This window comes from Drosophila serrata, unplaced genomic scaffold (assembly GCF_035046125.1).
Source record: "Drosophila serrata isolate PLE 108 unplaced genomic scaffold, ASM3504612v1 contig_272, whole genome shotgun sequence".
Taxonomy (NCBI): domain Eukaryota; kingdom Metazoa; phylum Arthropoda; class Insecta; order Diptera; family Drosophilidae; genus Drosophila; species Drosophila serrata.
In genome coordinates this window covers 7,873,403-7,888,143 of record NW_028257170.1, presented here as the reverse complement: position 1 = coordinate 7,888,143, position 14,741 = coordinate 7,873,403, and the positions used below count along the sequence as shown (strand labels likewise).

Here is a 14,741-nt window from a genome sequence, read left to right as displayed (position 1 = left end):
AAATTTCAAGTTGCCATACGCTTGGGAAGTTTATTTTTGTTTTGTTTTGTTTCTCTTTTTTTTAATTATATATTTTGTTTATTTTTGGCGAAGGTTTAGCTTTTTGGAAGAGGCGGCAGCTTAGTATATCTTTGGATTTGTTAGTTTGATTTTGTTAGCACACTTTAATCCTTTTGATGGTATACGATTGAAAGGGAAATCCAACACTTTCTTTCTTTTTAGCAGCTGCACTGACACTGAGACGACATGTTATCTTTAATATATATATTTTTGTTGTTTTCCAAACAAAAAGGCCGAAAACAAGTGGCCCCAAAAAGAACGGAAAGGAAAACCGAAAGAACCAAAACAGAAAACGTGGCTTAAGTCGCGGCACGGTGGGCGGCAAGGGGTTAATACGAGAGTATACCAGAGTACCTAGTATGTATGCTAATAGAAGACTAAACTAGTTCAAATGTGTATCAATTCGTTACGCTTATATTTCGCTGTTGTTGTTGCTGCCGCTATTTTGTTTGTTTGTGTTTGTGCTCGACACGCTTACGCTAATTGATTGGACGACAGTGCATGCCAAACTGTAAGGCCACCGAGTACGACATGAAATTGCATGGAAAATTTCCTGAAAAGCTAAACCCAAGCAGGCAAATGACGATGATGGGAATCTCCTAAGGAGTGCTAAGAAGCAGGTGGTGGCTACTAAGCCTGAATGTTGCTGATGATTCAGCTGCTGCAGATGCCTGCTGCTGCTGCAGATGAAAATTATGGCGACAACGATGTGAATGATGAAATGTGTGTATAACAAACATGCAAGAAACGTGTACAAGTGTAAATAGATAAAAAACAGCAACAACATTGATGGTAGGAGGTGGTTACACAAAGAGAAATTACTTAACATTTTCCATATAAATATAATTTTCCATATAAATCATGAAGTATCTTTCAGATACCTTCAAGTCTTTTATTAAGCAAGAACGGGAAGAAGCTCAACATTGGATACTGATAGATACCAAGTTTCGTTTAAGAAATAATTACCATATCAGTGTGGTATCTTCTGCTTCGTTCAGTGTAAGTGGGTTTTGTGAATTGTGGGGGTTGTGGCGGGTTGGGCAGTGTCTGTAGTCTGGAACCATTTGATAAGGGCACGCGTAACAAGAGCATCGGCAAGGCAACGGCAAAGCTACCTCCCCAGCAACAGCAACAGCAACATCGACATCGACATGAGGCTGGTGCGATAGCGACACGAGACAGTGTTGAAAAATGCAATTATAAAATGCAATTAGCCCTCGAAACTTAATTAAAAAGGCAACGGAAATGAATACTGAAATACAGAGGCAACTCTACGTGCATACAGAGTGCTGTGAAAACGAGGCGACACAAAATAGTTAAGACTGATGGACGGCCAAATTGAAAATCTGACAGCAAAAGTTGTCTTTAAGACTGTGTATTTGTAGATATATATATATACTACGGGTGCATACGATATCAGCTCACGAAAATCAATAAAGCGAATCAGGCGCAATGACGTCAAAGGAGGGGAGGTTCTGAGGTCAAAAAAGGGGAATGAGAATTGAAGGTAACATCTCAGGTAGCAAAGGTTAGTTAAACTAGCTTGGTTTACCCTAAAAAGAGTATGGTAATTTTGACAAGAAGCTAAAAAAGGTGTAAGGGAGTCTAATTAAACACTCTAAGCGACACCAGACGAGTCGATCTAGAGTAACTAGATTTATAATTTGAAAACTAATATAGTATCTTCAATGCTGATTAAAGGGTATTTAAATTTCGGCTTGCTATAGTTACCATTCCCGTTCTCGTTAATATTTAAAATGAGAAACGAGGAAAAGCCGCAAATGGAAATGGAGAGCATACACATAAACAAAACTCGGCCGGGACGTGCCTCGTGACGTTGATGTCCCGTTGACGATAGACTCATTCACCAACCCCCAAACCCCTCCACAACCACTACCCCCGCAGTACCGCCCACTCAGCCAGACGGGGCGGCACTTGAGCTAAAAGTTGCAGACGGTCTGGCATGGTAAAAAAAAATAAATTAACAACACCTAGGTCGCGTGCCCGACTATGACATACTGGGTAATCATTAAAAAAAGGAAGTTGGATGTAAAGAAATCCTTGTGGATGTGAAATCTTAAAAAACGGGTGCTGAAAAGTATGCTGCATAAAATAGGACAATATATTGAGCTTTATATTAAAGGTTCATGAAGGTCATCCGAAAAGTAAATCGATTTAAATGGATCTTGTTTAAAGTCTTTCTTACAAAGATCTTTATATTTTCAAAGAGTTCCTTTTCGCAAAAAGAGTATATATAGCTTTAATATCAAAAGTTTTCCCTAGTGGCATTAATCTTTCCAAATCGCACATACTCCTTGCAGCTACGATATTACAGGGCATGAATAGAAATGTTGCATGTAGTAGGCAGCATAAACAAAGCACCCACCAGGGCTTCTGCCACCGCTTCTGGATGATTCAGATCCTCCTCCAGTTAGTGCACTCCACAGATGCTCCAAACAACAACAACAACAAGCACGGCGGGTAAATGCAGTTGGTGACAAAGCAACAAAAGCAACCATAGAGAGAGAGAGCGGGGAAACGGAGACCGTTGTGCCGGCCGGGCAAGTTTACGGCCATTGGCAGACGGCTGCAGCCGAGAATGCATTAAAAATGCACAAGTGGCGCAGGATATATGTATGTAAATAGGGGTTTAATACATATATAATCTGTATATACAAAATCAAAGTCACAAAACTGCAGGCAAAGTAATTTGTTGCAAGGGTCAACGGTCAACGAACCCACAGCGAAAAGGGTACAAAATAAGGAAATCTAAAGGGGGGCGATATCCCAAATCATGAGTTTGTATTTTAAAAAATATTTAAAACGGTTTTAAAAATCAGGAAGATATCAGAAAAGGTATGCCAGTAAACTTAGTTCCTGAGGGACCAGCAAAAATGTAATAACTCCCTTGATAACTAAGCCCCAAGGAGATTTTGCCTTTTTAAGAAATTTGAGCCCTCAAGAATAAGCACAGGAAACTCATAAATCTTAAAAATAAATCATAAAACTTTGTTTATACCTATTTAATGCCTTCCGCTAAATTTCAAAAGGAACATATATAAAATTTAAATTATATTAATGAGTGGAGAGGGAGTGATATGAAAATGAAACCAAAATTTCACTATTTATCGGACTGCATGCCTTTTTGATGAAATTTCTTTGTTTTAAGCTATGTATCAATGTAAATGTAAATGTATTTTTGATGCATATGTGGCAACAACAACAACAACAATCAGGTTACGGCGGATACTGAGCTACACACTTGGACTCGGTTAGTGTACAAGACACACATTAACATTATCATTATTATCAAAATCATTGTAATAGAGAGGCCCCCATTAGGAAAGTGTAACCAGAAATGGTAATAAGGCACTCACCTTTTGCGATTGAAGAAGCCGCCGCCTTGCAGGAAATTGTTGCGCAGATTTACTTCGTCGTTCTGCTGATCATAAGCATATAGAGTGAACCGAGAAAGAAAAGAACATTTTGCAACAGTGAGTAATACTGCCAAATGGATTTTGCAATCGCCCATCGACGGCGGCACATCTGTTGCAAATTTTGGCAAGCGTTCTGCGTTTGCAACAGTCCATCCTCGTCGTTGTGTCGGTCACATATTTATGCCGGCCCGGCCCACAAAAATAGCTCACACTTTGAATGACAAACACACACGCGACGCGATCTTCTACGAAAAACTAAATACCAAATTAAAAACACACAAAGCAAATGTATAAACCAAAACCGAACCCAATTTGGGTTGCTAAAAAGTGAAATGATTGCCGAGGGGCAGAAATCAAAAGCTAAGTGCTTCACTAATTTGGCCAGCCGAAATGCTAATTGGTGACCAACAAACAGACCCCTTGACGATCGCTGGACGTATGCCGGCGCGTTCTATACAATTTATGTTTAATTGCGGACAAACTTGGACTCGCGACGGATAAGAATGAATCATAATGTACGCCGCATTTTATCGGAACAACAGATAAGCCAGCCTTCGGTGGATACCAGAGGGGGAGGCACAGAACGGAAACAAAGTATTGAGTTCACTGCCAACACAGTCTAAAATCTAGTTCAGCTTTTTGCTTTAGTTACTTAAGAGAAGGTTGATGATTATTAAACACATTGGGGTTGAGGGGAATCCCCTGAATAACCTGCAGTTCAAGACAATTCCCTAAAGATAGCAAGAGAGAAAGGCTCTCAGAAAGGCTAGAAGACATAAGTTGGGGATATTGAATGACAGTTCACCCAATATAAAGTAAGTCATCTCAAAATGAAAATAATGTTCTCTTAGAATAAAAACAGAATAGCAAGCCAAGAAATTTACGTTACGAAAAACGATACTCAATTCCAACATAAACTTACAGCAAAGAGCGATGGACCGCCGCCCTGCATCTGGGGCTGCGATGGGCTGCTGGATAGCGAATCGCAGGCACCGCCCACCACCATGCCCGTGTTGAGGCCCAGGCCGTTGTTCTTCATGCCAAGCAGATGGGAGGTGGGCGAGGCATCGCCACCGCCACTCGCTCCGCCGCTGGGGCTGTGCTTGTTATGATGGAAGGACTGCAGGATATCGTCCAGGGACTCCTCGTTGGCATTAAATCGTACGGTGATCGGTGTGGTGCTGCCCAGACCGGGCGGCGACTTGGAGGCACAGGGCACACCACCACCAGCACCACCAATACCGCCCGCCGCATTGGCTGACGATGTGGGCGATGTGGCGGCGGATGCAGACGCGGATGTTGAGATGGACAGGTTGCTGTTGCTGCCGCTGGCACTGCTGGTGGCACTGTTGGCTGTGAATAGGAAGGATGGTTGAATTAATCATTATTAAAATAAAGCTGTAGTATACATACAGATATCACTTTTGTGTTTTCTAAAAGAAGAGCGGGACTGTCCCATTGTTTTTGACGTTGACAATTTCGAAACAAATAAAGTGTATTAACTACTAACACTAACCCGAAAAATTCATGAATGACGAGTGAAGCGAGCTATTCAAGCTCGAAAGCGAAACTAAAATGTGAGTGTATAGCTATAACACATATAACAATTTGACATACAAATCAAGGAAGGTTTGATACTATTGAAAAAGTACTAACAAATTTTAGTTTGAAAGCTTGGAAAGAGTTATCGCAAAATGTTGAATAACAAATCTGTCAAAAGGTATACGATAATTTTCTGCGTGTTCTGTGGCAGCGCTAGAGCTAGGAAAACTTTGATTATTATAGCAATGCATAGTTGAAATATCATATTATTTAAACTGATTGATTTAAATGGGGTTCTTTCTAATAATTTTAATTTAAATACAACTTGGTATTCCCTACGATAAAGACACACTTTATATATCTACATGTATTTCTTAAGAGATTACTTTTAAAAATATATGCATATTATCTTTAACAAACAAATCAATATCTATTAATCCCCATTTAATCCGTAAACAGGACTCTTATCTGTGAGATAATTTGTTCATATTTAAAATAAAATTACTGTTTATAATCTATAATTCTTTCTACGCTTTTAACATTTTGTAATGACTCATAAACATACTTTTCGGGTACTTGGCTAATCAATTTGACTTGGGTAAATTAGCTATGCCTTATCTTTTTCCTATTTTTCATAGAACAAAAGTAAATCGTGCTAGCTGAAGAGTACATATCAAAATTGTTATGATATTCTGTACGTGTAAAAACTCTGTGACAGCATTTAAGCATTTTAATGCCTCTCGAAAGACCTCTCATGACACCTCTTCATGATTTCCTGAGATGGACACCACACTTACCCTTTGGTAACTTGAGCGAGTCCATGGTGCCCGCACCAATGCTTTCTACGGCTGCACTTGGGCGGATCCGCTGCGCCTCAGTTCCGCTGCTGCCCTAGATGCCCTGCACACAGAAAGTGGAGCAGGCGGGGGAGTAGAGTTCGGCATGGAAATCCAAGTGTCCAAAACATCAATCGGTGGCGGCAAATGAAAAAGATAGTGAAAGAGAAAGGGAAATGTTAGCTATGCAGATATAGATAGGCTCATCATATTTTCCACTAAACACTTGCTGCTTATTTGTTTCTAAATGTCAACGCCATGCGTCCCCTGCTCTTTTCCCCGCCTTCTTTTACGCCCCTCGCAGCCCAGCATTTAGACCCGCACGTAATTGCGTTTAAAAATAAATAAATCGTACGGGAAAGCGAGAAAAAAAGGCAACAGCAACGGCAACAGCAGCAGCATCGGCAAGGCAGCAATAGCTCTTTGACATTAATTTTTATTTTCCTATTTTTAAAACCCTTAATACATTTTTGCCGCTGCTGACCGTTTGGCCGATTGTCGCGCTGCCGCCAGCTCATCACAAAATCATTCTAAAAATTTTCATTTTGTTCCCCTCAAAGTTGAAAGTGAAATGAGTTGCACACTTTCAGCTAATATTAATAATAAGCTTTGGCAAAAAATGAGGTCAGCCAAGCACTCTATAGTAACCATAATTATATAGGTCAAAGTCAAGTCATTTTAGCTGAAGCTTTATTATCGGAATTGAGGATAAAACGATGCTGCAATTTTTATAAATTGCTATAAATACGGATTTACGACTTCATAATGGACAGAGAAAATATCAATTTGTTTAGATTTAAATAAAAAATCATAATTATCCAATTTAAAATATTACAGAATTAAAAGTACAAATTCATTATTGATTTACTTCCTGCTTAAAGGCTCCTATTAAAGCTCGGTTTATAGCCAAGAAACTGACTGAATGCAAAGAGGGCATTGCTAATGGCGTTTCTATGAGACGACCCAACTTTTATGGCCAACAAAAAAGGGTACTCTATCGCTCCACGTTCGCCTTATGTATATCGGGCTAAAAGCGAAAACGTCGCGATAAAATGGGTCATAAAATGTGCAGTGCGTGTTGGGGGGGACCGGCTGAAACATCGAAAACAATACAGCCAAACAGCAATCAATCATATTATTGATAAAAAAAAAGAGTCTTGGCAAGCGACAGAACAGAACTAACACACTGTTTTTTTGTTGTTATTTTTCTAAAACTTTTGCGTTTTGTATTTTGTGCATGAGTAATAAATGTGAGTAGATATGGCCTGATAATGGGGTAGCCAGTTCTAAATTTGTAGCGCTATTCAAGTGAAAACAGACTGCTGGGGGGATTACAATTGATCGCTTTTCCAATTACAAAGCCACCCCCGAGGGCAAATGATTTTCAGAGTCCGCTGCCTGGCTGTTCCCAATGTCGGTCAAATATATGCTGCCCAGTTTTGCATACGAAATATACAGCATATATACACGGGAAGAAAATGAAACATAGGTAAGGCGTACTTTAAAAATTGCATTTATAATTCTTAGTTCCTTGAACAGATTAATTAAAATTCTGCTCGAAAAAACCATCCCCTTGGGGAGACACTATTTGGATTTCAACTAATATAAATAATTATAAATAATATAAGGAAGTCTTATTAACCTTGTTCTACCTAATTAAATTGAATTAAATAAATAAGTAATAAATAAATAATAATCATCTTGAATAATTCTTATATCTATGTTTAACGAGTTATTAACTTTAAAAGTACATTTTAAAATAAGTATATAAATATATTAAAGAAATTTCCAGAAACTGTAAAATTACATTAAATTCAGTTTAGCTCAAATATTATGTAGCATACTTATGCGCACCTTATGAAGAGATATTAAAGCATTACGATTTCTGGGTCTTCCCCTTATTATTACATCGATTTCTGAATGGAAAACACAACAGAAGATAGCCATTATTTTCTTTCCGTGTTTTACAATATCCAATTTCTAGCGCTCACCGCCGACGTCCGCCGTCCGTCCCTGGACACGCACTTCATTTTGGGCTGAGCGACCGGAAAACGTCTATTGTTCGGAGGAAAAACAAAACAACAAGCGGGGGGAAAGGCCAGCATAGACTGACTACGGGCAGCGGGGGCTTAATTAGTTAAATGCGGAGACAACAAAATCGTTGTGCCAATGAAATGGCTCACTCGGGCATGAATGTTCCGACCGCAGGTGCCCCAGTCCAGGCCCAGTATCAGGCTCCACTTCATCTCCGTTCCCAAAAGAAAATGGAGAAGAAGTCCTGGGCAAAAGGAAAATAAAGCTGGCATAATCAATACATAATTTTGCCCTACAAACGAGACGACGAAAGCGACCCCCAAAAAATAGCCGAAGAAGAAACGACGACGAACGCACAGCAATAACAACAATGACAGTAACGCCCCCGTGGCACACACATACACACAACAGTGGCACACTCGCACACTCGGACGGACACACGCACACTTGAAAAGTAAACAAGTGTAATGTGCCGCCAAAAGCACAGACTGCTTGGCTCAGCTTCAAGAGAGCGACGACGGATGAGATTGGATTGGACTAGAGATGGGCCGATATTTCGATATCGGGGCATTCCCCGAAAATGTCACGAGTGAGCACAAAGTTAAAGCTATTTCTTTAACGAAATGTTCAAAAAGTACTGTAACTTAGGAAAACATTAAAAACGTTTAACTTGAATAAGATATTTTATTAAAAACAGTTCTTAATGTGTTTTTTCAAAAAAATCTTAAAGCATTTCAGGAATACTAAATTAGTAGAAAAATTTTCTATTTATTTCTTAATGAATCAACTTTAAAATTAAGCTTTAATGCTATTAGTTCCTCTAGAATTAGTTCAAGAAAAAGATCTTTTTAGTTATTAAATCCATAACATATTTTTCGCCTCCTTTCATTCCATTTAACGTCATGAATAAATTAGCAAGCTTAGACTTTAAGGGTAAACTTTTTGGGGATATTATTTTTTTTTTTAAGTAAGTAACAAAATTCGTTTAAAGAACCCACCCCTGGTTACGGGCAAGTGTTAATTTGAGAACCAGTTTATAACCTGCTGCCAACCCCAAAAAACGCGAGCGAGCCCTTTGTTTACCAACTCTCGAGAGCCGCTCATCTCTGGCCGAGATGCAGTAAGTTGTGTGTCTGTGTTTAGTATCTGCAAACAGAATTTGGTTTAAAAACCCTTTAGCAAACGAAGTTTGTTTTTGTTTGCTGTATGCTTTATGATGTGCCTGTGTGTGTGTGTGCCACTGCTGTTTCTGTTACTTTTGCTGCCTTTCCTCCTGGTTCGGTGCGCTGTGTGCACTTCTATTATCACGTCTGCAATTAGAGCCAAAGTAACTGGGCCAAGTTGCAGCAGCAGCTTTCAGCTTTTTTGCCCAGCTTTTCTCGCATTTTCACGGGGTTGGAGAATTTTTAGGGGTTTATTGCGGCGTTTGCTTTGCTCCGCCGATTCGTTGCCGTATTTGCCAGTTGCCCCAGTTCCAATTGGTTACGTACACACTCGCAAAGCGCACACATTCACTCGCACAAACACTCGTACGCGTACACACGCACACTCGCGCGCACCTAACGGTAGATAATGCCAGCCCTGGATGAAAACTGGGGCAAATAAGCCAAGAATTTCAAATGTCAATTTTTGACAGGTGTTGTGTTGGGCACTGAAAAAGCGGAAAAACTAACCTTTAGCTGCCTTCCGAATGCCTTTTCTGCCTCTCTCTTCGCAGCAGCAGGAGAAGGAGCAGGCGCACGAAGATGAGGGGAAAAACACGGATGGATACACGACGACGATGAAAACTTTCAGGTGCAAGTTTTTCCCAACTGCGCCAGTATGCGTGTTACATTTCCGGGGGTGCACAAACACACGCACACACACACGAGCACTCACACACGTACACGCAGCCTGTGACGTAGATGATGGGTGCTACTCTTTTCGTGCGAAAATTCCTTTGAAGGATATATGCACACGCTTTAATTTGGAATTTTCATTAAGCTTGAAACACTTCACATGAATTTAGCACGTTTAATTTCTCGACATCACTGAAAATTTTGGTTGAACAACAATTTAACTAATTTTTCACTATTTTCGATTAAATTTCCATTTCCAAATTGACTAAAAAAGGGGCCTGTGTGCTCGCGTGTTTTTTGTTTTCTGTTTTTTTTTTCTGTTTCCCGAGCTTTGCGGTCCCTTCCGCTAGTCAGCGACGACTAGATCTACAACAACACCGGAGTTCCTATCGATGTTTGTCACATCGATACATCGGTGTTTTCATCGATAAGATTAGTGAACCAAAAATTAATTTGAATTAATTCTATGTGTACATTTATATGACCAATTATTTGTTTATTTTTATATCATTTGATATCAATATCGTATGAAGTTAAATTATATAGAAATGTACCTATTTTATTTATTATTTTTAATGTATATATTGTGAAGAGAAATATGTTTTATAGGAATTTCCAGGGATTTCTGGTAAATAAAAGAAATAATAATAAAAGAAAATTTGGTTACAGCTGCTAGGCAGTGTTGCCAGGCCATCTGTTGCAATCGATATATCGATAACTTGGCCCTCCCCTTAATGGGCAGAAAAATAAATAATTCCCCCCTTTATGCTGTAACAATTATAAAAGCACTACAATAAGTCAGTAATTAAGAAAGACGAGAGATTACATAAAATATTCAGATGTCTGGCAACGCCACAGCTGTTGGGCCCTCTAAGAAACAACAAAAGAAAACAACGAATTACATAAAACTACATGACTTACAAGAACAACACAGTCCTCCAATGGTTCTTTTGTTTATCTCCGCTTCTTTTTTGGCACAACCCCTTAACACCAACACACTCACACTCACGCGTCGCGAATTGTTGCTATTATATTGTTATTGTCTTTGGTTGTTTTCGTAGCGCTGCGTTTCGTTTTTGGCCGAGTCTTAATTACAATCACTTTCGTAGAAAAGGCGTACCACAAAATATTCGCGCACCCAGAGTCTTGATCCCCGTGTTTTGTCTTTTTGTGGTAAATCGTGTCCTACAAAAGTCCGTACATTTTTTTATAATTTTTTTGTGTGTGATATTTTCTACAAATTTTCCGGCCAGAACGAAAGCTACTCGGGTAAAAGCGCACGACAAACTCAGAATTTCATCGCCTGCTGGTTGGTCGGAGCTTATTGGCTATGTGATGTGTCTATTGCTGGATACCCTTCCCTTCAGGGTGCATAGGCAAAACGTGTTCTATTTTATTCATAAGAATGGTAAAGTTCATAATAGAAATAATGTCCGTTATACTGGGTAATTTATTATTTTTGTTAATTAAAAATGTGATTTTTTAAGATTGCTTAAACGAAATCATAAGATATTAATTTAATTGATGTGCTGTTTATGTATCTCCTTAATACCCTACTTCGATATACACACATTGAAATTATCGAAGGTGCACAGCTGTTTAAGAAGAGCTGCCACCTTCTTCATATGCTGAGCGCGGTTTTTAAAAAGCAATGAAAAGATATTTGTAAAACGTTGAATAAGTTTGTGGTTTCATTTTTATTTTATTTTCGTCTTTTTCTGGGACAAAAAGATGACTGTTTTCTTTGAATAATAAATATATTATCAAGTCCGATCTGCTTTAATGACAATGCTTCTGAAATTCCCCATTTTAAAATACACAGCGAAAAATAGTATACATTTTTGCATATTGCATATTGAATTGAATATTAAATATTTTATAAATTCCTTCACCTTTTAGTTTAATTTATTCATCTTATAATTTTGAACTATTTTGAAAGAAAAATAAATAATCTCAAACAATTTTATTTTAATCTTTGGTTTGTTTACCCATATACATATATATTGTTTATACATATATAATACACATGGTATAGCTCTTTTTGCTGTGTCTTTCTTCATAACAAAGATGAGACCGGTTCTTGATAAGCTTGAGATTCTCAAGCACGACTTGTCTGACCGCTCATCGCAGTTACGATCGCGATTCTCACCATGACGGATGCATCTCGTTCCGTCGTCGCCGGGAGCTGCTGCCTCCAGTTGCTACCCCTCGTTTTTCTCCTCCTTGGTGTTGTCCAGGGATACGAGGTGCCCAAGGCCCACATCGAGGCATTTTATCCCAAGGGATTCGAGGTCTCCATTCCGCATGAAGAGGGAATCACACTGTTTGCCTTCCACGGCAAGCTCAACGAGGAAATGGAGGGCTTGGAGGCCGGCACTTGGGCCAGGGACATTGTCAAGACAAAGAACGGGCGCTGGACATTCCGGGATCGAAATGCAGTCCTCAAGCCCGGCGACATTCTCTATTACTGGACGTACGTTATCTACAATGGGTTGGGTTATCGCGAAGACGACGGGTCGTATGTGGTGAATTCCTACAGTGGCAACAACACTTCACGACCTCCGCCCGTTCCCGTTGATCCCGGCACATCGTGGAGTTCTCCCGACGATCCGGGCCTAGACATACGAATGGGAAGCTGCCAGAGTCCCAAGACCCAGGTGAATGGAGCCCCCACTCGGTGTGTGGGTCAACTAGTCTTTGTGGATGAGTTTAATGGCACAAAGTTGGATCCCAACAAGTGGCAGGCAGAGCGAAGGTTTTCTGGAGAACCCGACTTTGAGTTCAATGTGTATGTGGATGATGCTTCGGAGACCTTGTGCCTAAAGAACAGCCAAGCTATTCTCGCCACGACCACTATGCGGAAGCTCTACAAAAAGGGACCGGAAGGAAAACTGGACTTGTCGTTGGATGACCATGTCTGTACGGGGTCGGCCAACACTCACGACTGCGTCCGTGATGGGAGGACAATAAGGGACGGATTACCGCCGATTGTCACGGCTCAGTTTACCTCCAAGCAGTCCTTCTCCTTCAAATACGGTCGAGTCGAGGTGCGAGCCAAGATGCCGCGAGCTAACTGGGTGACGCCGCAACTCTGGCTGCAGCCGAAACACCACGTATACGGAACAAGCGACTACAAGTCGGGCCAGATTAGGATCGCCTACACCCGACCGGCCAACCGTATGTTGGATCTGTATGCCGCCGCCGTCCTGTATGCAAATGAGCCCCTGCGTTCCGCGAAAAGCTGCTTAAAAGCTGGTACCGGCGACACCTCCGAAGACTGGAGCGACAGCTTCCACACCTACACCTTGGAGTGGACGCCAAATCAACTGCGCTGGCTGGTCGACGGCAAGGAGTGGTGCGTCCAGGGCAGTGACAAGGGAGCCTTTAGCGAGACAACCGCCGGCGGCCAGCGGCTGGTGAATGCCCAGAAACTGGAGGAGGGCACCGGACTGGCACCCTTCGATCAGGAGTTCTACCTAACCTTTGGGCTGAGTGTGGGTGGGTTCAACGAGTATCAGCATGTGGTAAAGGAATGGAACGAGCAGTCACCGCAGGCTCAAAAGAACTTCTGGAATAGCATCAAGCAACATCGTGACCACTGGATGGCCGAGGGCCAGATGGTGATTGACTATGTCAAGGTGTATACATTGTAACCGAATACATAAATATAAAGATATACTTTAAATATAAACAAATTTAATTCCAGAAAATAAATTTTATGTTTTTAAATCTCAAGAAATACATTAAATAGAAGGTTTTTTTAAAAACTCAAGAAGTCTTCGCTGACACTTACCGTTTTTTCCTCATCGCTGACTTGGCTGATATTCATCGATGGTTAATTGCTTCAAGTGTAGTTATATTCCTTCATTCCAATGAGGTGAGATTTGCCGGTTTGCTTATATGATCCAACACCCATCACTCCAAACAAAAGACTGCGGCAGGTGCAAGGATCATGCCTCTATTTATACTTCTGAGTGTGCATGGAAGAGCAGAGCGAGAGAGATGAAAAGAGCGAGAGATAGAGATAGATTTGGAGAGTGTGAGAGGCAGATATTCAGAGAGGGAGAGATATATAATGAGACAGACAAAACGAAACAGACACAAAAATTTGAGTTCTCCTCCGGTCTTTAAAAATTTAAATAACATCCACGGTATTTTTCCGTTACGCCTGTTTGGTATTTTTGGACAGGCTTTGTATTTTCGAGCGCACTGCCAACGGTCACATTGATTTGCTCACATAACCTGCCGGAATTATTTTGCCGAAAACCACAAGTAAATCGTAAAATTGTGAAAGTTTATCAATATTCTAACTTAAACTTGATATACCCACGTACAGATCCGAGCAAGATGCAGATCACTCGCTTCGCCCTGCGCCAGATCACCCGCCAAGTGCGCCTGCAACGCATGTACAGCGCCGCTGCTCCGGCTGCCGCTGTCTCTGGAGCAGAGAAACTGGTGCCGCCTCCGCCAGAGGGTGCAGCCAAGCCACCGAATCCCAAACTGGACAGCATAGTCAACAACATTGCCGCCCTGAATCTTCTGGAGGTCGCCGAGCTGAGTACGCTGCTTAAACAGAAACTCAACCTGCCTGAAACCGCGTTCGCCCCCCAGTTCGCCGCTGGACCGGCACGTGCTGCACCCGCCGAAGATGATGAGGAGGCAGCGCCCAAGAAGGTGCAAACCTCGTTCAAGGTGAAGCTGGTGAAGTTCGATGAGAAGCAGAAGGTGGCGCTGATCAAGGAGGTGAAGAACCTGCTGGAGGGCATGAATCTGGTCCAGGCCAAGAAGTTCGTCGAGAGCGCCCCGACCATTGTCAAGGAGGATGTACCCAAGGAGGAGGCCGAGAAGCTAAAGGAGGCTCTGGCCAAGGCGGGCGCCATCATCGAGATTGAGTAGGGTCAACGCAATGCTCGCCTTTTTCGTTTTTCTATTCTGCGTTTAGCTGCTAGTTATTGTTTTAATAAAAAGCCAGGCAACATTTGCTGTAAACTTAA

At 41.1% G+C, this 14,741-nt stretch overlaps 3 protein-coding genes across 18 annotated transcripts in view; 2 read left to right on the top strand and 1 right to left on the bottom strand.

Moving 5' to 3' along the window:
* Positions 1 to 11,073, bottom strand: part of LOC110190704 (translational regulator orb2) — a 27,008-nt gene extending 15,935 nt beyond the window's left edge. For 2 of the 16 annotated variants that reach the window (XM_020961318.2, XM_086833409.1), the window contains exons 1-4: positions 10,669 to 10,805; positions 5,837 to 5,939; positions 4,420 to 4,850; positions 3,438 to 3,502 (exon numbers count right to left, since the gene is read on the bottom strand). In XM_020961318.2, coding sequence (XP_020816977.2) covers positions 3,438 to 3,502; positions 4,420 to 4,850; positions 5,837 to 5,861 — 521 coding nt within the window. In that variant the 5' untranslated portion in view covers positions 5,862 to 5,939; positions 10,669 to 10,805. Of the gene's footprint in view, positions 1 to 3,437; positions 3,503 to 4,419; positions 4,851 to 4,910; positions 5,281 to 5,836; positions 5,940 to 9,582; positions 10,132 to 10,668 lie in introns of those variants that run through there. The other 14 variants (XM_020961320.2, XM_086833406.1, XM_020961319.2 and 11 more) reach the window with 11 other exon arrangements.
* GNBP3 (Gram-negative bacteria binding protein 3) lies at positions 10,585 to 13,486 on the top strand. The gene is made up of 2 exons (XM_020961004.2): positions 10,585 to 11,155; positions 11,815 to 13,486. Exon 2 carries the CDS (start codon positions 11,898 to 11,900, stop codon positions 13,398 to 13,400), a length of 1,503 nt encoding a protein of 500 aa, XP_020816663.2. The 5' UTR covers positions 10,585 to 11,155; positions 11,815 to 11,897; the 3' UTR covers positions 13,401 to 13,486.
* Positions 11,001 to 14,741, top strand: mRpL12 (mitochondrial ribosomal protein L12). Its single transcript, XM_020961240.2, has 3 exons — positions 11,001 to 11,155; positions 13,937 to 14,019; positions 14,084 to 14,741. Exon 3 carries the CDS (start codon positions 14,095 to 14,097, stop codon positions 14,641 to 14,643), a length of 549 nt encoding a protein of 182 aa, XP_020816899.1. The 5' UTR covers positions 11,001 to 11,155; positions 13,937 to 14,019; positions 14,084 to 14,094; the 3' UTR covers positions 14,644 to 14,741.